Below are 23,856 nucleotides of genomic sequence, written 5' to 3'. Positions count from 1 at the left end.
AGAAATGGTGTCTATAAAAAGATGATGGTTTCAGGGATCTTATACGGGACTACTGTATTAGTCACTTGGATGTCCCGTCCGTGTAACCTTTGTTATGTATATCATACCCTCAAATAAGACGTACTTTTTCAAATTTGTTATTTCCAGAATAAAATATGTTCAAGCTTCTAGTACTACAAACATAAATAAAACTTGTGGCTAAACAAGAGGCTCTCAAGAGCCTGAATCAATCACCTGTAATTTTTTGCCTAAATTTTTCATCAATGATTATTTTTGCTTTTCAATATATATTAATGAGTGGCTTAAAAATGCCATTTAAATGTTCTTTGTATCTGTCATATTTTCTTCAAAAGCAAAAAAATGCATTTTACCCCTATGTTCCATTTTAGCCGTAGTGGCTATGTTTCTTGACGTACAAGGAAATGAAATACAAAATTTATACTAGATACTCAAAAACTGCATTTTACCCTATGTTCTATTTTCAGCCATGGCGGCCATGTTTTCTGAGGAAACAGAAAATAAAACACAAACTGTATTCTAGATACCCTAAGGATCATTCAGCTTAAGTTTGGTTGGAATTGGTTCAGTAGTTTCAGAGGAGGAGATGTTTGCAATAGTTTACACCGGACGTACGACAACAGACGCCAAGTGATGGCAAAAGCTCACATTTCCTTTGGAAAGGTGAGCTAAAAAGATATAATATATTACATTTGGAAGACTTAATGGAGTAAGTGCAAAGCTATATAACTCATCAATAATATCCCCCGGTCCTATCTTTCCCTGCAAAAGAAAGAGAAACTGTATTAGCATTAGGATTAAAAAACAAAACAAAACCTTTTTATAGAACAAAAAAAATATTTCTAAATGATTTTTAGATTAACTTACAGGTAAAGGAGAAATTATGATAAGGCAACTTTCATTGACCCTTAAACATGTTAAATTATGGAAAATAAAAAATGTATTATAAGGCATAAAACTGATGCAGCCAAACATAACTGTAGGATCATTTTTGCAATAATCTATCCCTGATTGGCATGTATTCATTTCATAATTTCAATAAGTTCATCAAAAATTTTGCAATGGAGGGGTCAAACTTTACTTTTCTCTAAATATACCTGTATTTTGGCAAATAGATAAAGACTTTTTTCGACAGTAAATCCTCATTGCCAGGCAATGTAGGCAAGATTTATTTGATTAATAAGAGACTCACATCTTCCTCTGCCACACTTCCTGGTTTTATTGACTTGACAATGAAATATTCCTGAACCTGTCTAATGGAGGAAAAGAAATAATGCAATCATTTAGTCTGTAAGGCATTTTGACTCAAAACATTTAAGTTTAAACACATTTCAATGAGATATATAAAGAGATGATACAAAAGTAAAAACTTATAAATAGATATAAGAAGATGTGGTATGAGTGCCAATGAGACAACTCTCCATCCAAGTCAAAATTTATAAAAGTAAACCATTATAGGTCACAGTATGGTCTTCAACACGGAGCCTTGGCTCACACCGAACCGTAAGATATAAAGGGCCCCAAAAATTACTAGTGTAAAACCATTCAAACGGGAAAAACCAACGGTCTAATCTATATAAACATGAGGCTCTCAAGAGCCTGAATCGCTCACCTGTATTTCAGAGGAGAAGATTTTTAAATGTTAGCAAACTTGATGAACAAATTGTGTAAAATTGTCTTTAAAGGGCAATAACTCCTAAAGGGGTCACTTGACAATTTGGTCATATTAACTTTTTTGTAGATCTTACTTTGCTGAACATTATTGCTGCTTACAGTTTATATGTATCTATAATAATATTCAAAATAATAACAAAAAAACTGCAAAATTTTGTTAAAACTACCAATTCAGTGGCAGCAACCCAACAATGGGTTGTTCGATTCGTCTGAAAATTTCAGGGCCGATAGATCTTGACCAATTAAACAATTTTACCCCTGTCACATTTGCTCTAAAAGATTTAGTTTTTGAGATATAAGCCAAAAACTGCATTTGACCCTTATGTTCTATTTTTAGCCATGGCGGCCATGTTTGTCAATGGATACAAACTTCGGATACAATTTATAAACAAGATACCCTAAGGAACATTTAGTTAAAGTTTGAAGGTAATTGGCCGAGTAGTTTCAGAGGAGAAGATTTTTAAATGTTAGCAAAGTGATGAACAAATTGTGTAAAATTGTCTTTAAAGGGCAATAACTCCTAAAGGGGTCAATTGACAATTACGGTCATTTTAACTTTTTTGTAGATCTTACTTTGCTGAACATTATTGCTGCTTACAGTTTATATATATCTATAATAATATGCAAAATAATAACAAAAAACTGCAAAATTTTGTTAAAACTACCAATTCGGTGGCAGCAACCCAATAATTGGTTGTTCGATTCGTCTGAAAATTTCAGAGCTGATAGATCTTGACCAATTGAACAATTTTACCCGTGTCGGATTTGCTCTAAAAGCTTTAGTTTTTGAGATATAAGCCAAAAACTTCATTTGACCCCTATGTTCTATTTTTAGCCGTGGTGGCCATGTTTGTCGATGGATCAAAACTTCGGATACAATTAATAAACTAGACACCCTAAGGAACATTTAATTAAAGTTTGAAGGTAATTGGCCTAGTAATTCAGAGGAGAAGATTTTTTAAATAGTTTACGACGACAGACGACGATGACGGACGCCAAGTGATGGCATAAGCTCACATGGGGCCCTTTGGCCCCCGGTGAGCTAAAAACGAGAAAGGAGAAACACTTATGAACCACATCAACAAACGTCAACTACTGAACATCAGATTCCTGACTTAGGACAGGTGCAAACAAATGCAGCGGGTTTAAACGTTTTAATGGTACCAAACCCTCACCCTTTCTCTGAAACAATAGTGTAACATCACAACATAGAAAGACACACTATAAAATAATAACTGAAATAGCTTAACTCAATCAAAGGACATATTAAAACCATTGAACATACACTGAACAAATAAATTTGACCTATGATACAATGTAAATACAAAATAAATAAACTAAGGGAAGAATAATAAAAGTAACATGTTATATCGGTAAGAAATGTTAAACAATTAAAGAAAAACAATATGCTCGAACAAAATTATATCAGCCATTTGCAATAACTTTAAACACAGGTAAATGAAAATAATTTTGTTGTTAGGTATACGTGTACAGTACCAATAGAGAAAGGAAATATTTTTACAAAATAAATAATTTTGATGTTCATAGTACGAAGTGAAAATTTATAGTAATACCAAACACTTATCAAAGCTGGTATATAGACCAGATATAACCCTGAGTAACATTAATTAACAAAAAAGCAATACAATTAGTATCAACAGGTCAAATAAACAAAAAAGTATCTCGCAGTTACTGACAGCTAGATAAAAGCCAAAACAATTAATAATAAAAAATCATGCATCAGAGACTAAAATCAACTAAAACACATCCCAGGGATTTAGTATTTTAACGTCATGGACAGTCAAAGAAGACATGACTAGTGCAATATAAAGTCTTTTCTCTGAATCAACAACCTGATGGATAACTACTGTTTACAAGGGTTTTTTGTGTTTATGGGTTGATGTCTCAGTAATGTATACCCCATATGATAATATTTTTTTTCAGTCATACCCATTATCTGCATCTTTTATTTTTTGTCTACAGATACTATTTTCTAATTAATAACATTGGTAATCTTTTCAAATTTTTCTCATTAATTATATCTCAAATATGTAGACTAACAGAGTAGTGTTTCACAGATATACAAAGCAAGTTGATTTTATATTTCATCAAAAATTTAGGTTTGCAGAGTCAAATAGTAGTAGGCTAAACATTCATAGTGAAATTCATGGAGTGACTTTTGATGTCTAATATATATGCAGAGTGAATCTGTCATGTTTTAATAAGTTATTCTTTATCTGCAATGCTATCCTTTTGACCTTTTTGCATAATAATAACATCAGATTAATTTGGGAATACACATTATTTTAAAATGGATTTTAAGTAAAAGAGTAAAAGTGTAAAATAGCAAGTTTTTTTATTTCTGGTCTTTTTCTTCTTTTGGCCATGGTGCTGTCTGTCTTTCTTCAATAATGATTTATTGCTGTTTTCTTGCTTTTTAACAATGCATTATTTGTCAGATAAAATGCAACTACAACAATAATTTAAGGAACTTCTTTTTTTAATTGCCAAATTTTTGTTTTTGCATTGTAGACTTTAAAAAATAAGAGGCCAAATCCTTTCTATCGTACTGTGCTGTATTCTGCACAGCTCAGGTGTGCATCAAATATCTATCTATACTGCACAGTTTAAAAGTACTCTTACCATTATTTTAGAATGTAACAGGTATAGTGATGTTAGAAAAACAAAATAGTATTTGAAAAAACTTTTAAACTCATGGCGTATTAGTTAAAAATGTGAAAGAACTAAATAATTAAAATAAATTTTTATTGAACGTCAAAAAAATATGCACAATGTAGTTTTTTTCCCTTACTTATTTTGTCATTCTCCACCATATGTATATATCCTATGTTGTACAATGATTTTAATTTTATGACACTGATGCATCAAATATTTATTGTAATAATGTTCATTCTATAAGCTGTATTACTTTTGTATAAAGCTATTTATTTATTTTAAAATAAAATCTGTCAATTCATGTACATGATGTATATGTGTTATCCAAAAATTCAATCAAATTAGAAAACACAATTATTCTAACTAAAATGTGAAATAAATACTGATCTCAGTGATCTAACCAGAACTAACACTGTAAAGGAATAGTAAAATCCATTTTATTCTAATAGTATGAATACTATTCAGGACAAATTTAACCTACTTTAAAGGAGTAATTATATTGTATATTATCCTTGTGTAAAAATTTCCTTGATATCCAACAACAATCTCTTTCCAAGTGAACTTGAGATTATAATTCTTCAGTCCCATGAAAAAATATGGAATCAACCACCAAATTTTATTTAAACAATCATCTCACAATAGAATATTATACTTACTGTACATTCAAACCAAGATCTCCACATGGTACAAATTCAAAGTTTTTATAGATCTGTGAAAAAATGAATGAACACATATTCATGTGACTATTGATACATATAGTGCACATACAGACATAATTATATTGTTTGTCTTTTGATAATTGCAAATTATTTCTAAATCAATTTCTTTAATTCTAAGTCTATTTATACTGCTCCAACAGTTAATAATTATTTTACAATCAACATGTGGTTTGCTTGATCTCAGTTCTTAATTTGTCAACATAATTTGGGTTCCTCTGATTTGGCTATTGTGGTATCATGAACAAGAGGCTCTCAAGAGCCTGAATCGCTCACCTGTATTTCAGACGAGAAGATTTTTAACTGTTAGCAAACTTGATGAACAAATAGTGTAAAATTGTCTTTAAAGGGCAATAACTCAAGGGGTCAATTGACAATTTTGGTCATATTAACTTTTTTGTAGATTTTACTTTGCTGAACATTATTGCTGCTTATAGTTTGTATATATCTATAATAATATTCAAAATAATAACAAAAAACTGCAAAATTTTTGTTAAAACTACCAATTCGGTGGCAGCAACCCAACCATGGGTTGTTTGAAATCGTCTGATAATTTCAGGGCCGATAGATCTTGACCAATTAAACAATTTTACCCCATGTCACATTTGCTCTAAAAGATTTAGTTTTTGAGATATAAGCCAAAAACTGCATTTGACCCTTATGTTCTATTTTTAGCCATGGCGGCCATGTTTGTCGATGGATCAAAACTTCGGATACAATTTATAAACAAAATACCCTAAGGAACATTTAATTAAAGTTTGAAGGTAATTGGCCTAGTAATTCAGAGGAGAAGATTTTTAAATGTTAGCAAACTTGATGAACAAATTGTGTAAAATTGTCTTTAAAGGGCAATAACTCCTTAAGGGGTCAATTGACAATTATGGTCATATTAACTTTTTTGTAGATCTTACTTTGCTGAACATTATTGCTGCTTACAGTTTATATATATCTATAATAATATTCAAAATAATAACAAAATACTGCAAAATTTTGTTAAAACTACCAATTCAGTGGCAGCAACCCAACAATGGGTTGTTCGATTTGTCTGAAAATTTTAGGGCTGATAGATCTTGACCAATTGAACAATTTTACCCAATGTCAGATTTGCTCTAAAAGCTTTAGTTTTTGAGATATAAGCCAAAAACTGCATTTGACCCCTATGTTCTATTTTTAGCCATGGCGGCCATGTTTGTCGATGGATCAAAATTTCGGATACAATTTATAAACTAGATACCCTAAGGAACATTTAGTTAAAGTTTGAAGGTATTTGGCCCAGTAGTTTCAGAGGAGAAGATTTTTGAAATAGTTTACGACGACAGACGACGGACGAAGACGGACGCCAAGTAATGGCATAAGCTCACATGGGGCCCTTTGGGCCCCGGTGAGCTAAAAAGGGTCACCATGCATGATGACATGACATGATCTTTTAGAAGATAATTTAAAGTAAAAGATAAAGTTGAGTGTATATCTGTTATCATCTTATTTAAGTGTGTGTGAACACTATATAAATGGTAAAGATTGCATTCATTTTGAAGTGGGAACTTAAAATTTAACGTTACATTGTATTCAGCAATGGAAGGCAATACTATAAATAAGGGATATCTTTCTTTGTCCATATTTGTAGTTCAACTACAATTACGGACAAAGGAAGATAACTCAAATTTTAAATATTGTTTCAAAAATGACATGGTATGAGGGCACAGTTATCATCCTTTGATGACTGAGATACTGGGCCAAATAATCTCTGCCGGAAACAGGATACCTAAGTCTCTCTTTAACTCTGTCAAGGCTAGACATAAAAATTAACCTATATTTGAATGACTTATTGTTTTAAATTTACATTTGGGACAAATATGGTTAGAAAATACAACTGCCTTCAAGATGCATTTCATTATCAAATTAAATGTAACTTAAAAACAAAATTGACATGGCACAAACTTAAGTTATTTTTTACTTGTTAAATGCAGTTTCTTGGGAAAATTATTTCAAAAATGCTGATAGCTTTGCCAACTCTAACTCAATATATGGACAGAATATTTGAGTCAAATTTAATTCATTATGACAGCTTCTAACAACCTTAAATTCAACCTTTTTCAACTGGGCCACTACATTAGAATTCAGTGACCAATTTTTTTTATAGCCCACTTTGATCTCAATTTTTTGTTTGTTCATGCATCAGGAGTAGATTGAGAAGGTATAAGAAATTCACAGACAATGATCATGAGTATCAAAGGATAATAATAGTGTCCTCAGACCTTTAAATCTAGACAGCTATTAAACATAAAGAAAATTTCCGTTTTAGATTAAGAGTAAGAATAAAACAACTACATGTACTTACAGGCAGTTCCCAGGTTTTGTCCAAGAAACTGGAATTCTGGAAAATATCAAAAGAAAAAACAAATTATGCTTAACATATGCTAATTGCAAATAAACTTGAATAGATACTGTGAAGCTTGAAAAAATTTGATGCAAAAAATACATAAATATGTTAGGTATTCTTATGCTTTGGGAAAATATTGGGTCTTATTTACTGCCCAAACAATGCATTATTTATCTAAAACAGTACACCCTATTCCTCATAGCTAATTTATTTTCTTGCAATTTTAATACATCTGTACATGTAGCTGCAATTTTCTCAATATTTTGTGTTTGTGTACATGTTTAGTTACTGTCGTTTTAATTCTTCACCTTAAACTTTCCACATAATCTTTCTCATGTTTCAGAAAAGTAAAAAATTTCATTTTCTCTCTGACACTGAATGAATTTTTCTAATTACATTATGTATAAAGTATAGAAATTCAGTTAAACCTCTGCTATCTTTTTCATTCTGTAAGTAATTGAAGAACTTACATGTATCTTTAAATGGAATGTGACTTCTGCAAGCTCCAGTAAGAGTGATATCAGAATTTCTGTAAATATAATAGTTTATTATTGTCATTAATTCTTCCATTATATTTTCAAATTCAGAAATTATTGATTGCATTTGTTATTGTGATTGTTGTGCATTTGCCACAAATGTGAGATTAATTATAGTGATTGATGTACATTTGACACAAATGTGAGATTAATTATTGCGATTGATGTACATTTGACACAAATGTGAGATTAACAAGAAATGATTGTAACAGGATGCTGTTACGAAGTCTCCCAAACGAAGCTCCCATAATATGTAATTCCCAGGGTCGCCTGACATTGGGCAACGTCCAGTGGAAATTGGTTTGGTCCAGTAAAGTTATATGCATTAGTGATGCCTGGGGACTAACCCTGTATATCATTCAAATCATCTTGGCATGACAAACCAGAATATATATGGTTTAGGGGTGGGGATCTCGACCATTTACAAGATACTAGAACATTGGAGGTGGGGGGAACCTCTGGGGACTGACCCTATACGTCATTCAAATGTTCGTAACATGACGAACAGGAATATATATGGTTTATGGGTGGGGATCTCAACTATTTACAAGATATTAGAACATTGGGGGTGGGTGGAACCCCTGGGGACTGACCGTATACGTCATTCAAATGTTCGTGACATGACAAATAGGAATATATATGGTTTAGGGGTGGAGATCTCAACCATTTACAAGATATTAGAACTTTCTCAAATGGCAGGGGGTTGGGATGACCCCTGGGGACTAACCCTGTATATCATTCAAACCATCTTAGCATGACAAACCAGAATATTTATGGTTTAGGGGTGGGGATCTTGACCACTTACAAGATATTAGAACTTTCTTAAATGGCAGGGGGTGGGGGTGACCCCTGGGGACTAACCCTGTATTTCATTTGATGTGCCTTATCATGACAAACCAGAATATAGATGGTTTAGGGGTGGGGATCTCTACCATTTACAAGATATTAGAACTTTTTTAAATGGCATGGGGTGGGGGTGACCCCTGGGGACTAACCCTGTATTTCATTTGATGTGCTTTATCATGACAAACCAGAATATATATGGTTTAGGGGTGGGGATCTCGACCACTTACAAGATATTAGAAATTTTTTAAATGGCATGGGCTGGGGGTGACCCCTGGGGACTAACCCTGTATTTCATTTGATGTGCTTTATCATGACAAACCAGAATATATATGGTTTAGGGGTGGGGATCTCGACCATTTACAAGATATTAGAACTTTCTCAAATGGCAGGGGGTCGGGATGACCCCTGGGGACTAACCCTGTATATCATCCAAACCATCTTAGCATGACAAACCAGAATATATATGGTTTAGGGGTGGGGATCTTGACCACTTAGGAGATATTAGAACTTTCTTAAATGGCAGGGGGTGGGGGTGACCCCTGGGGACTAACCCTGTATTTCATTTAATGGGCTTTATCATTAAGAACATTTTCAATTAAAAAGATTGTGTTTATCACAAACGGTTTTCAATTTATAATCATTTGAAAATTTAAAAAAATAAAATCCCATAGGGTTCTATAGTAAAACCCTCTTTTCTTTTTGCCCCTCAAAGTACATCTTTAAAAACCCCATTGCACAAACAAAACCCTGATTGCACCACTAGACATGTTAGTCTAACATATTGTGAAACCCTAAGTTAATCGGACAAGCGGTTTTGGAGAACGGGTGCAGACAAGTTCAAATTTAAAAGCGGCGGAAGAGGAAGAAGAAGAAGAAGAAGAATAATAATAATAATAATAATAATAATAACTGAGCAAAAACAATAAGTCTTCCCAAACTTCGTTTGGGAGACTTAATTATTGCGATTGATGCACATTTGACACAAATGTGAGATTAATTATTGCGATTGATGTACATTTGACACAAATGTGAGATTAATTATTGCGATTGATTGATGCACATTTGACACAAATGTGAGATTAATTATTGCGATTGATGTACATTTGACACAAATGTGAGATTAATTATTGTGATTGATGTACATTTGACAAACTGTGAGATTAATTATTGTGATTGATGTACGTTTATTGTGATTGATGTACATTTGACACAAATGTGAGATTAATTATTGTGATTGATGTACATTTGACACAAATGTGAGATTTATTATTGTGATTTTGTGATTGATGTACATTTGACACAACTGTGAGATTAATTATTGTGATTGATGTACATTTGACACAACTGTGAGATTAATTATTGCGATTGATGTACATTTGACACAAATGTGAGATTAATTATTGCGATTGTTCACAATAATTAAAATATTGCAATAATTTCTGAATTTACATTATTATGAAAACAGTCAGGTCAACATCCATAATGGACTTTTACAGATGAAACACAGTTAATATAAAATAAGAAGATGTGGTATGATTGACACAATGATACAACTATCCAACAAACTGCTTATTATGTTTGTTAACTAACCGGAATAAAAACACAAATTTTATTCTAGATATACCCTAAGGATCAATCACCCCAAGTTTGGTAGAAATAGGTTCAGTATTTTCATCAAAGGATAAGTTTACAAAGGATGCCTGACAAAAGGATGAGGACAGACGCAACATGATGGCAAAAGCTCACATGTCCTTTCAAGGCAAGTGAGCTAAAATTCTGTGCAGGTGCAATTGTCATGAAATTCCAAATTTCTTCCAAAAGTTAGTTTACCAGTAAGAAATGCAAAGTTGACCTGTAACTCTTCATCAGTAAATCATAATTATACTCTAATAATATGTGTTAAAAATATCTGATCTATACCTGCTTGCATAATGAAAAAACTACAGACAACTGTTTGATTTTAGAGGAATAGACATGGGTAGTACAGAAGGATGGACACAGGTAGCACCATATGTTCAAGCAATTAAGTGAAGGAGCTATAACAATGTTAACTCTCATTGTAAGACATTTTAATTTTTGACATTATAAAAAATTTGTTATTGCAATAAACAAATGACAAACAGAATTTTTGTTTTTATCAAAATTGTAATCTGAGTTAATTTTATTAAACTGGATAGTGGTTCCTCAGAATGATATTTTATAATGTCATGTTTAATAAACTTTAAACACTTTCAAGTCAAATTGAAATAAGAATGTGTCCATAGTACACGGATGCCCCACTCGAACTATCATTTTCTATGTTCAGTGGACTGTGAAATTGGGGTCAAAACTCTAATTTGGCATTAAAATTAGAAAGATCATATCATAGGGAACATGTGTACTAAGTTTCAAGTTGATTGGACTTCAACTTCATCAAAAACTACCTTGACCAAAAACTTTAACCTGCAGCGGGACAGACAGACGAACGGACGGACGGATGGACAAACGAACAGAGGCACAGACCGAAAAATATAATGCCCCTCCAATATCGTAGGTGGGGCATAAAAATGGAGAATGGACACAGATGATGCCCCCATTTCCATATAACGTTATAAAAGGACATAACTAAAGAATTGTAAAAGTGAAGACACACAAATTCGAACTCGATCAGTGTTTTATAGTAAAAAGCATTGTGTTTAAGTTTCATAACATTTGGTTGAGGCAAACTAAAGTTAGAGACAGGGAATGAAAAATTCAGCAATTATTCCATTTATAAAGGGGCATAACTCTAGAACGGTAATAGTGACGGCACCCAAATTGGAACAAAAATTCAGACGTACAGACTGACAAGGGTATCACTTAATGGCCCCTCCACAACAGGGGCATAAAAAAATCATGCAAATCAGTTAAAGATTTCAAATCATTTTTCATTTACATTAAATATAAATTGTACCATTAAACTTACCAGACAATATTTCATCTCCTATCACTGTGTTATATGAATAGTAATATTCCTGTGAAAAATAAAAACATCTTTTTTATACTCATTACTGTATGTGTTGATTTTAAAATCTATTATACTAATGAGAAATACAGAAGTGAGAACTATTACAATGTTGATTTTCCAAACTATTTATATTTCCAAAGGTATAAATCTCCCCAAAATAATTGATTGGCCCTGTGTTTCAAACTTGTCCAAGATATTAATGATGTAATCCTTTGAAATAAATATTATTGAACTTCGGTGAGAAATTAAATTCATTTATCTTCAGAGCGCTTACAATGTTGGTTTTTTTATATCAATTTACATTTCTAATGGGCATAGCTCCCTCAAAATATTCAATCAGCTCTCACTTTCCTGAAATATTACTGATTTTAACCTTTGAGGCACTGTTTATCATGTATAAAATTTTAATAGAATATTTCCTTAAAATTTTCTGGCAGTGTTTCTATAATAATCACCACCATTAAAACTTTCATACAAGTGCCTTAACTTGGCTATACTCACAATGGACTGGTGCTCAAAGATTGTTAAGGCATTCCTTTTTTTTGTGTTTTTTTTTGTGTTCTTTACTCTTCAGAATTTGATTACTTTGGATTTTGATTAATTTTTAATTGTCTGTCCTTTGCAGATGTCTTTACTAATCATTTATGTGTAATTTCATGGACAATGAAAATCTCATTTGTCTGTTATCTTCAAAACACTGCTCATTTACAAGCCTCCAAGTGGCAATTTTTGAAGGCCTTGCGCAATTACTTAAGATCTTTGCGCAATTAGTTTCTTTGTTGAATTAATGAGATGAAACGTTGAACTTTAATAAAAAGTTATGAGCTAACAAGAGAAAAATTGTTTAAGGTATGTTTTTACATCCCAAACTTGAGAATTTTAGGGGTTGTAAAAAGAAATTACTTATACAAGTTATTTTTTTTAGAAAATTAAGGGGAGATTATTCAAACCTTATAAGAAAATATGAACATAACAAATTTACTTATATAAGTATATTATTATTTACTTCTTCAAGAAATTAAAAATAATTTGTTCAAGTAGTACCCCTGACAGACTGAAGGTAATGAGCCCTTACATTTATAAATCTGTATGACTGAAACAGTTTATATGTTCATTGTGTAAAAATCTAGTAAAGTAACATGCATTTTTGGGTGTAAAATATGAAAAACTATTATTTTAGAAGCAGAAACCAGAATTTAGTCTTTTTATAGTTTGGATATTAGAAAGTGTTAGTTTACCAATAAATATAGCAAAAGTTAGCTGCTTAAAAAATTACCCATTGCAGAATACAAGCATATTTTGTGCACATCTAATTTTACAAGTTTTGAGAAAGAAAATATATTTACTTGTAGTAACTGCTGGTCTTTAACAATCTGTTGCACTGGAACTGCCAGCACTTTCTTTGATAAAGCTGACCTAATAAATAATCTGCCACGTCCACAGTAGGTACATGTCTGTAAATAAATTCATTTAAGTCTTATACAATAAATAGCAACTGTTACAACAAATAAACTATTAGAACAAGTGAAACTGCCAGCTACTGCTCACTGATGATACCCCCAGCCCAAATATTTGACGGTAAACAGGAAGTTGTTGAGTGATGAATCTGAAAACGCATCACACGGTATAGCTGACTTATATAAACACTGAAACCAAATTTCAGAAATTCTTGTAATGTAGTTCCTGAGAAAAATGTGACGAAAATTTTCAACTTGGATGTGTTGTGTAAAATGATGTAAGTGTTTGGTAAACAGGAAGTTGTTGAGTGATTAATCTGAAAACGCATCACACGGTATAGCTGACTCATATAAACCATGAAACCAAATTTCAGAAATCCTTGTAATGTAGTTCCTGAGAAAAATGCGACGAAAAATATTCATGGGACGGAAGGACAGACTGACGGACTGACGGATGGATGGACAGACAGAGGTAAAACAGTATACCCCCACTTTTTTAAAGCTGGGGTATAATAATAGAATATTGAGTCATTAAATTATAAACCATCTTCACCATATCTTTTAAAGCTTCGCGTTGTGACTATTACTCTATTTATACAAAAATTCCCCCAGCTTACCATCACATTACAAGCTTTAATAGATCCTGTGTAGTTGTATGTCACTGTATAATAAAAAGTAATACTGTAAATTCGATAGTGAGTAATTTTGGCCTTTCATAGCTTACTACAAATGTATATGGTATAAGTTATGCTCATTGTTGAAGGCAGTGACATATGATATTGTTGCTTACATCTACATCATTTTTTATCTCATATGTATTAATTCCATATCTCATTTTTTTTTTTTTATATTTTATCACAATAATACTGCACTTGTTATATGGACAAGGTTTTTTGCAATGTTTAAATAAATGAATATATTCTCTTATCAGACTTTATATGTACAGTTTGTGTTGTAACAATTTCATTTTTGTGTATGAGTTCAATACTTTTATTGATTTTTAAAGCCCAAACTTTTTCGTTGCTGTAAAATATATTGATCCAATACTGTAAACCAACTAATTTTCACAAGCAATTTATTTTTGTGACTTTTGTGAGTTGCATTATAATGCCAATGCTAATTTAATTGCTAATCCACTTTCAGCATCAGCACCACTGTTTAAACAGCTTGGGTGGATGACAGTAGAGAACAGAATCTCATACCATAAATCTGTTTTGTTGCATAAATGTCTTAAGTATGAAGCCCCTGTATATTTATCTAATATTGTCTGAAGAATATTGTCTTACAAAAAAATGCAAGTTCCAAAAGCCAAAACAGAGCTGCATTAGAAATTTTTTTATATATTCAGGATCTGTTATATGGAATAACTTACCAGTATCCCTGAAAAAATCAACTGCAGGTACAAGTTCATTCAAAAAAGATTTAAATAAACTGCTTCGCTGAGCGCAGCTGGATACGCCCGCAGAGGTCCAACCCTGAACAGTTGGGTCAAAAATGGACACAATATTCAAGCTTGATACAGGTCTGAATTTGGATTGTATTAAATATTTGACATATTATAGGTTTCTGGATAAATGAATTCAAAGAACTTGAACTTGGTTATATGAATTGAATTTATATTTAATTAAGATTTCTTGCTGTTGTGCAATACACTGTGCTGTTGCGCAATACTTAGTAAATCTGTTGTCAGACTATAAACAATTAAAGTTCAATTAATTCTCAATGTCATATTAGAAATTTATAAAAATGTAAAGGGAGCCTACATTAATAGATATAAACAATTCACCAAAGTTTCATGAGAATTGCTGACAGCATTTTTGAGTTATTGTCCGAAAACTGGAAAATCCCCCCTTTTTTAATGAATAAAACCCCATAACTCAGAAATGTAAAATGTAAAATTTATAAAATTCTAAACGGAGCTTACATCAATAGATATAAACAATTCACTGAAGTTTCATAAGAACTGCTGAAAGCATTTTTGATTTTTTGTCGGAAAACTGGAAAATCCCCCTTTTTTTATGAATAACACCCTTTAACTCAGAAACGTAAAATCTAAAATATATAAAAATCAAAAGGGAGCTCATGTCAATAGATATTAACAATTCACCACAATTTCTTGCAAGTTGGTGAAAGCATTCTTGAGTTATTGTCCGAAAACTGGAAAATCCCCCTTTTTTAATGAATAAAACCCCATAACTTGGAAACGTAAAATCTAAAATTTATAAAAAATGAAAGGGAGCTCACATCAATAGATATAAACAATTCACCAAATTAAAGTTTTAAGCAAATTGGTTAAAGCGTTTTTGAGTTAATGTCTGACATGTTGACGACGGACGGACAGACGGACAGAAGGACAGACGGACGGACGGACAGACGGACAACGGTATACCATAATACGTCCCATAAACGGGCGTATAAAAATTACTTGTTGGAACATTAAGAAGCTGTGTAATTTTATATGCATAATAATATTTCACTCATTTACTTAAACTTTAAATATTGTTGAGGTAATTTAAATGATGCCAATACTATATGAATTCACTATTTTTACCTGTTTTGAAAATTGCATATTTCATATCAATTTCTCATTTAATTTTTCTTATGTGTGTTATGTGATTATTTTGTAATTCTTTGTTTTATTATATTTCAATGTATTTCATGAGGGCCTCAGGGAAGATCAGTTTTGTAGCTAACTGTGTAACCCTCTTTAAATAGAGAATTTTTATTATTATTTTTAATGTAAGAAGTTGCGAATTAATATAATACAGATGTTCCTTTTATAAATACATTTAGAAAATAAGAAAATCATGAAATAAATGGCTGCATGTGAAGTCATCTAGAAAGGGCTTAGCACGAAAATAATTTGGTTTACTACTACTCCACAGGATCACATTTCACACATTGATAACTTTCTATGTGTACATTTTTTTTTCTTAAATAATATTTATGTGAACTGTCTTCAGAACTTGTCCTTTTGAAAATAGTTTATTTATTCTTTATGTACATAATTTTGAAGAAAAAAAATTGATCAAGTATCAACCTAAGATTCTAGTAGGGATAACAATTCCTACCTTAGTAGATCTTTTGTATTCCCCTGTGAATAATACAATTTTACCAATTTAATATTATCTAATTATTTCTAACCCAAAAGATGCTTTTAGAGTTTTCATCAACACTGTCTCCATGACCCAGTAATAATTTGTTCTTTAGACTAGCATGAATTTAAAACATTTGATATCTAGTACCTTTTTACAATCTTTTACTGTATCTATCACCATGTGAAATGCTGGCTGATACCTGAAATACACATTTACATTTATACACTTGTACAATCATATCAATTTAAAACATATTTTCAGCCTAGTATCTATATAGGTAAATATTCAAGTATTCAGTTGGAAATATAATATATATTAAAAACACACTCATTCTTAAGAAACAGGCACAAGCTAAATCATTAATTAATCTATCTTTGCTCCCTTATAGTTCATATTTCCTAAATGTTTAAATGTCATAAATCAGTTCAAAGTTTACATAGCAGTAACAATTTTATCTTGGTTACTCTCTAGTATTTCATTGGATCTGTTGATTCATTTATTTTGGTGGATACTAATTTTCCTGGATTGAAGAAAAAAATTATTTTCTTGGATATTGAATTTTGTGGTTTGGCCAAAATTAGCATACAAGCCTATAGAAAATTTGCATTTCTTTGAATATTTAAACATGAAGTTAACCTATATGTATCCACAAAATCCAAGAAAATGTGTACTCCTCTAATAATAACAAATCCACAGTATCTTAAGAAAAATAATCAAAAAAGGGTTTCTCCTGAAGAATGTTCACATTCACAAAACGTAATTTATCCCAATACTTACCTGTTTAAAACAGCTGTTTCAGCAACCCAGTTTTAAGATTGCTTTATATTCTTACCTTCCTTTTATTCCAATCTTTTCAATCCATGTCCAATACCTGTAATTTGTCTTGTTAAACCATGATGTGTCTGAAATAGCAAGAAATCATTAAATGTTCTACAAGCTCTCAAATGAAGCATTATATTTCATGAGACAATGGCTTTTTTCTAATGACCCTACCTTAAACAGTTTTGAATTATTGTTTAGAAAAAAATATATTGTGGCTTCTTTAATAATCGCCAGACACTAATTTTCCTGGATTTTGTTGCTGTAGGCATTCTACTTATCTAAATATTCATTGAAATACAATTTTTTTGTTATTTTAAATTGAAAATGATGTTACCACAAATTACATACTTTCCAAGAAGAAAATGTTTTATGACTTTTAAAATTCATAACCAGCAAAAATAATCATAATTATATAATATTAAATTTCAAATGGATGTAACATGTCTTCTGATTGGCTGAAAGTTTTTTGTCTATCAGCTCATAGACATAATTTTGCCATCAATGTTTTTTCATGATTTACTCCTTAAAAATGGAATTTAGAATTAAATTATAAGGACTGACTGTAATATTTTTTATGTCTATTCGAAATAACCTAAAAAATGTGGTGCATGTAGGTTATTCAGTGTGCACCACATTTTTAAAGTTATTTCTTCATATACAAAAAAAATATTACAGTCATTCCTAAAATAAAAGTGATAACCATACTTTTTTATATAACATATATACATTCAAATGTGTTTACATTCAATTTATAACAGTACATATATATATGTTGAAAATATTTTAAGAAATTAATCCTCAAGTGTTGTTGATGGTCAATTTGTGTTAAGCACTAAAGATGTGTGCAAGGTCAACATTTAAACAAACTTTAAAAGTACAAATAAAGAAACATTCAATTCTCTCAAATACAGTTTAACATTTAAACCAAAAAATTACATGTTAAATCACTCTGATGTTTTCGATGGGATGACAGGAATTGCTTCTTCCCAGTAGAAATGTAGTTTTTAAAACCTATATATCTTTGGATTGCTTTCTAAATAACACTTATCCAACATCAATTCACATCATAAACAACCATTTCTTTCTTAATTGCAGTTATTTAAGCTTAAACATGTTAAACTGGAAAACCTAGAATTGATGTCAGGGCAAAGTCATCAAAATGTTGTGAACTTGTTTAAACAATAAAACAAATAATATATATTTTAAATATTTACTTATACCCACAAGTTTCAAAGATAGGGATCTTAACACAAACAGGAGTTGAAATTTTCTGACAAACCTCAAGAGCTTATTGCTTAAATACAATGCTGAAACTTCACCAGCCGGACAAAAAAGCATTAGCTCATGTCTTGCATAACCAATTTTAATTTGTTTTATTCTATACCCATAATACTAGTATCACACATAAGATACTCAGATTTAACCTATGATGTACGGAAACCCAGCCATTTGCTTAATACTTTCATTGATACAAATATTTGGTTTGGAAATTTGTTTTCAGAAAGAAATCTGTTTTCCCTCAATATGAATGAAAAGTGACATGGGCTAACTGTCTATTTATAGGTTGCATTTCTGTAAATATTGACAATGCAATTTCCCATAGGAACTCCTTTTACGGCTAAAACTGTACCACTTTTACTATGAAGTTTTGAAAAAAATCACATCCTAGTTCATATGCACTACTATTTTTTTCAAAGGTCAAAATATAGGGCTGTGCGGCATATTTTCAACATTTATATGTCCCGAATTTCTAAGAGTTTAAACTAACCTTGACTGTAGGATTACCACAGATTTCAATATAAACAATATGCATATGTATATTTACTGGTAACATTCCCAAGTTATGTCTCTATGAGATGAAACATAGAGATCATAACTGGGAACCAGTATGTAAACAAAATTAATTATCTATGAATATTCTATATCTCCCCAAAAGAGGTTTGGTTTGAGAAACAGCTGTATTTACAAAGTGCAACCTATACAAACATTTATTCCAATAGAAAACTCTCTAAAAACACTTTTTCTCACATTAATACTTATTTATCAGAATTATAGCCTTAAAGAAATTACTGCATAAACTCTAAGTTTTCTTTTACTGTACATTTTATACCCCCTCCCCTGTTTCATTTTTTTAAAGAATTTGAAAACAAGACTTTAATTATTGCCAGCTTACCCTATTTGCATGTTTTCTGACATGAAATGCCTAGAACCTGTTTAAAACTGTTCTGATAACATATTGAAAGCATTTCAGAATACTGTAAATGTAATGTTTAGCAGTCAATCATTTTAACATTCAAGATTATATAAAGTATCCAATCCTGCCTGTGTCTCCAGTCAACATTTTACTGGTATGCCTATTTGTGAATGAAAGTTCATAATTTCTACCTCAAATGGTCAGTTTAGAATTCTTGTCACAACAGTATCATCTCTAACTATATATCTGACATAATTTAGCTAATATATGAGCTAAAAGTGATAAAACAAAGCCATATTTGCAATAGTTGTATGTATGCAGATACCAGTCTGATGTATAAATTCACTTAAAATTTTACAGAAATGACTGCTAACATCTGATTTTTGCATAACTTCCAAGCACAGTTATTGTTTTCTATATAAAGACCTTTAAAATCATAAAATCATAGCATTTACAAGTTAAATTATTTGTTTTATGACCCAGGGGGTAGGCAATTTTCTCAGTTTTTTGCCCCTGGGGCCTCAAATTTCCTAACTTATTCTGCTGTTTCTAGCAATATGGAATATTTAGTACATATTCAGGATAGAACACACTATTGTAAGTTTTGTTGAGATATTTTTGTATTTCTAACTTGTATTTTTTATGCCGCAAAAACATGAGAAAACAAGTATGTGTCCATAGTACACAGATGCCCCACTGGCATTATCATTTTCTATGTTCAGTGGACCGTGAAATTGGGGTCAAAACTATAATAACGCATTTAAATTAGAAAGATCATATCATAGGGAACATGTGTACTAAGTTTCAAGTTGATTGGACTTCAACTTCATCAAAAACTACCTTGACCAAAAACTTTTACCTGAAGCGAGACAGACGGACAGACGGACGGACACACAGACCAGAAAACATATTGCCCCTTCTACTATCGTAGGTGGAGCATAAAAAAGAGTATAAAGGTGTTAAACAGGGATAGTATTGGCAAACCAAACATATTAGATTCATATGGATCACTAATATAATACTGATCTTTGTACATAATAAACTGTTGACACAGATATATGTTTCACCTTTCTATATAAAACTTGATAGTATAATGCAAATATTGAATCCAAATGGCAATATTCAAACATGTAAACTATGCAAAACATTCAAAGTCAATGACCCATGATTTATGGTGCAGGACCAAATAATCCAATGGAAATGAGAAATGCCAATGCTTATAAAACTGCATACCAAATATGATTGACTTATCATGAGTGGTTCCCTTTACAATAACCTAAACACAAACTTTAATTTGTAAATAATGTAAAAGTTTCAAAGTTGAAGAACCATGCTGAGGGGGTGGGGCCATATAACAACCATGAAAAAAGAGACTTGCAAATGATTATACAACTGCATACCAAATATCATTGACTAGTAACAGAAGCAGTTCCTGTTAAACCAGTCATTCCCAAGGTCGCTGGATATTGGGCAAAGTCCAGTAAAAATTGGTTTGGTCCAGTTAAGTGATATGCATTACTGGACCAAATGACCAGCAAAATTTTTGATTTTCATTTGTCCAAATCATATGTGAAAATGTCCAGTAAAAAAGAGTCTGGTCCAGCTGAGAAGAATGGTTTACTGGACCAAATGTCCAGTTGATTTCTCAAAGCCTTGGGAACCACTGCTTAAACTGATCTAATCAAAAACATAACATGTAAACTATGCAAAACATTCAAGGTCAATAGACAATGACTGAGGGGGCAGAGCCAATAAATTTTTGGAAATGAGATGTGACAATGCTAATGCATCTACATTCAAAATATCACTGACGTACCACTAGTGGTTCCCCTTAATCACAAACTAATAAATGTAAAAGTAAGCAAAAGTTTTGAAGACTGTAGACATGATGACTGAGGGGGCAGGGTCAAATAATCTCCATGGAAATGTGATATGCCAAAGCTAATGCATCTACGTACCAAATATCATTGACCTACCACTAGTGATTCCTCTTAAACTGACCTAATCACGAACTAATTACATGTAAAGTTACATGTAGCAAAAGGTTCAAAGTCAATAGACCATGAATGAGGGGGCGTGTCCAAATAATCTCCATGGAAATGAGATGTGCCAATGCTAATACAACTGCATACCAAATATTATTAACTTACCACTAGTGGTTCCCCATAAACTGACCTAATCACAAACTATACATTGTTGATGCCGGAGCTACCGCCAATGCTGTCGTTGGAAATAGCACACCTAAGTCTCACTTTTAGACTATTCAAGGCGAGACAAAAACTAAATTGTTACCTCTACAGCCCCTTGTAAAGATATCCTCTAGTATTATACAAAGTTCTGTTAAAATAGGACTGTTGTCTGTGATAACATCTTTCTTTGTCCTAAGATCAAGTACTATTCCTGGAAATATATCCAAAAGCATGTTATAAAAATAAAACCTGAGCTGCAGATAAAAAATTGCAAATTGGGGTTTCTACCCACCACTTTTTTTTCTAATGAGAAAAATATTGTTTTACTTCAGAAAAAGGTCAAATTGGATTTTCAATACCATTCTCTTGAATATATCGGGTTTACACCACAATACTCCTGATTGTCATGATTGTATTGAGTTTTTTATATTCACATTAATCAATTGAGACATGCCATTATTTATGTGACAAATGAAGAACAGATATATTATTACAGGACATGAAGACAGTACAAAACCCCTCATTGCAAGCAAAAAAGACACCCAGACTAAGAGCTTCGCAAATTGCATGATCCTCAATGCAGTGGGAGCCCCCCATATTCGCTGTGACTGATAGATCCGCTGTAAACATACACTTGCGCAGTCCCAGTGACAGATATTTCTGTAAAATATACCACTTTTAAAACCCTTGGAAGTATAGGAAGGGATAGTTTAGTTTGTCGGAACACGACTGCGAGGCTTCCGAGGATGAAGAAGCCAAACATGGACAAATAATTTGAAAACTTTTTACATCCGTTTACGGCAGCTTTCACTTAGCTTGATAAGGAAAAGAAAGAAATTGATTTGGTATTTGTTTCATTTTTCAATTAATATACATACAATAAATACTGATTAATTAAACATTTAATTAGAGTACTCATTACACAGCCTTAACAATTTGTGAAAAATTCTCTCACTGCAAATTATCTCTGGTAGTTAACCTACAATTCAGCTGCAGTAGCTAACTAATCAGCTGTGTGTAGTAGTGAGCTGTAAAGGTACCTGTGGTAGATAAGAAGTTAATACATCACATTAAAACATGAATATAATTGAAATTAAAGAAAACAAAAAAATAACAGAATATGGAAAAAGGAGGTTGGGCCAAAAAAAAATGTCTTGTCCTTTCATTATGTTAATGTTTTTTACATAATGATTTAAAAAATTGTTTATATTTACTTTTTCACAGATTCCTTGCAAATCAAACATTTTTTAGATCAGTGCCTGCCTAAATATATTTTGTGAGTAACAATAAAAAAGTGATAGTATAATGCCACCTACAAATTTCTGTATGTTTTTTTCAACCGTATTTTAAATCAACTTTAGCCGCATGACCATGTATATATTATTGGTTGTTATACAATGCGGACATTTCTAGTAACAGGAACTGCTACCAATTTATGTATTCTTCTAACCCAAATAATGCAGTCCCTCTCTGTGATCGACTCTCACACTCCTGAGAGCCTCTCTCCCACTCGTGAGGACCTGAATTCTTTATAGGATAAATACATGTCAAAAATCAAGGATTTTGATTAGTGCTCAATGGGTAATATATGTGATCGAGAATGGTAAATCCAGAGCTACAATTCTGAATCACTGATTGGCGATTTTCCATTGACTGAGTCTGAGGCCTTCGAGTGTTAATGCAACCATCATAGAGCAGTAAGATATAATGTCTGAATTATAAAACATGGAAAACTACTGGTATCCTGGAAAACGAATTATGAAAAGTTGCTTGTAACCCTCTGCACAGCCCAGTATTGGCAGTAATTAATTGCAGTATGCTCGTGATTCCATAAGTTGGTCAAGAACCCTAAAGGGCAGTAAAGCTACCTAACTGTGAACCGTGGGAGTAGATTTTTAACATGGGAAAATAACTGAAAACAAACACTGAAACAACAACCTTTCAGTCTCTTTAACAGAGGATCATGCAGTGGCATTACATCTGGATGAAAATTTCAGCATCGGCTGCTACGGAAGTTGATGTCAGCATCATTTGAAACGTTATAAAAGAAATCTGGTGGATTCGAAGATATATCGCTTCGCTTCTTAAATGTTATAATTTGTTTCTTAGATATATACTGGTATATTCAATAATATCTAATTCATAGTTTGGAAACAGAAATTGGGTAAAATCTGTTGCACAAGGCATGCATGTAATTCAGAGTTACTCTACATGTAATTGAAATTCCATTGAAACTGATAATGATTCATGTACTTAATTTAGCT

General features: G+C 31.8%; 1 protein-coding gene across 1 annotated transcript in view; it reads right to left on the bottom strand.

Moving 5' to 3' along the window:
* Window positions 1-23,683, bottom strand: part of LOC127709720 (uncharacterized) — a 53,446-nt gene extending 29,763 nt beyond the window's left edge. Inside the window, exons 1-11 of the mRNA XM_052215384.1 lie at window positions 23,531-23,683; window positions 21,696-21,803; window positions 17,220-17,289; window positions 16,535-16,586; window positions 13,179-13,286; window positions 11,791-11,839; window positions 7,935-7,993; window positions 7,423-7,458; window positions 5,025-5,077; window positions 1,211-1,271; window positions 709-780 (exon numbers count right to left, since the gene is read on the bottom strand). Of these exons, the coding sequence (XP_052071344.1) occupies window positions 709-780; window positions 1,211-1,271; window positions 5,025-5,077; window positions 7,423-7,458; window positions 7,935-7,993; window positions 11,791-11,839; window positions 13,179-13,286; window positions 16,535-16,586; window positions 17,220-17,289; window positions 21,696-21,803; window positions 23,531-23,567 (705 nt within the window). The 5' untranslated portion in view covers window positions 23,568-23,683. The remainder of the gene's footprint in view (window positions 1-708; window positions 781-1,210; window positions 1,272-5,024; window positions 5,078-7,422; window positions 7,459-7,934; window positions 7,994-11,790; window positions 11,840-13,178; window positions 13,287-16,534; window positions 16,587-17,219; window positions 17,290-21,695; window positions 21,804-23,530) is intronic.
* Window positions 23,684-23,856: the final 173 nt, after the last annotated feature.

Source organism: Mytilus californianus, unplaced genomic scaffold, assembly GCF_021869535.1.
Source record: "Mytilus californianus isolate M0D057914Y unplaced genomic scaffold, xbMytCali1.0.p SCAF_7, whole genome shotgun sequence".
Taxonomy (NCBI): domain Eukaryota; kingdom Metazoa; phylum Mollusca; class Bivalvia; order Mytilida; family Mytilidae; genus Mytilus; species Mytilus californianus.
Note: the sequence above shows the minus strand (reverse complement) of the source record. Positions and strands in the feature narration are given on the sequence as shown.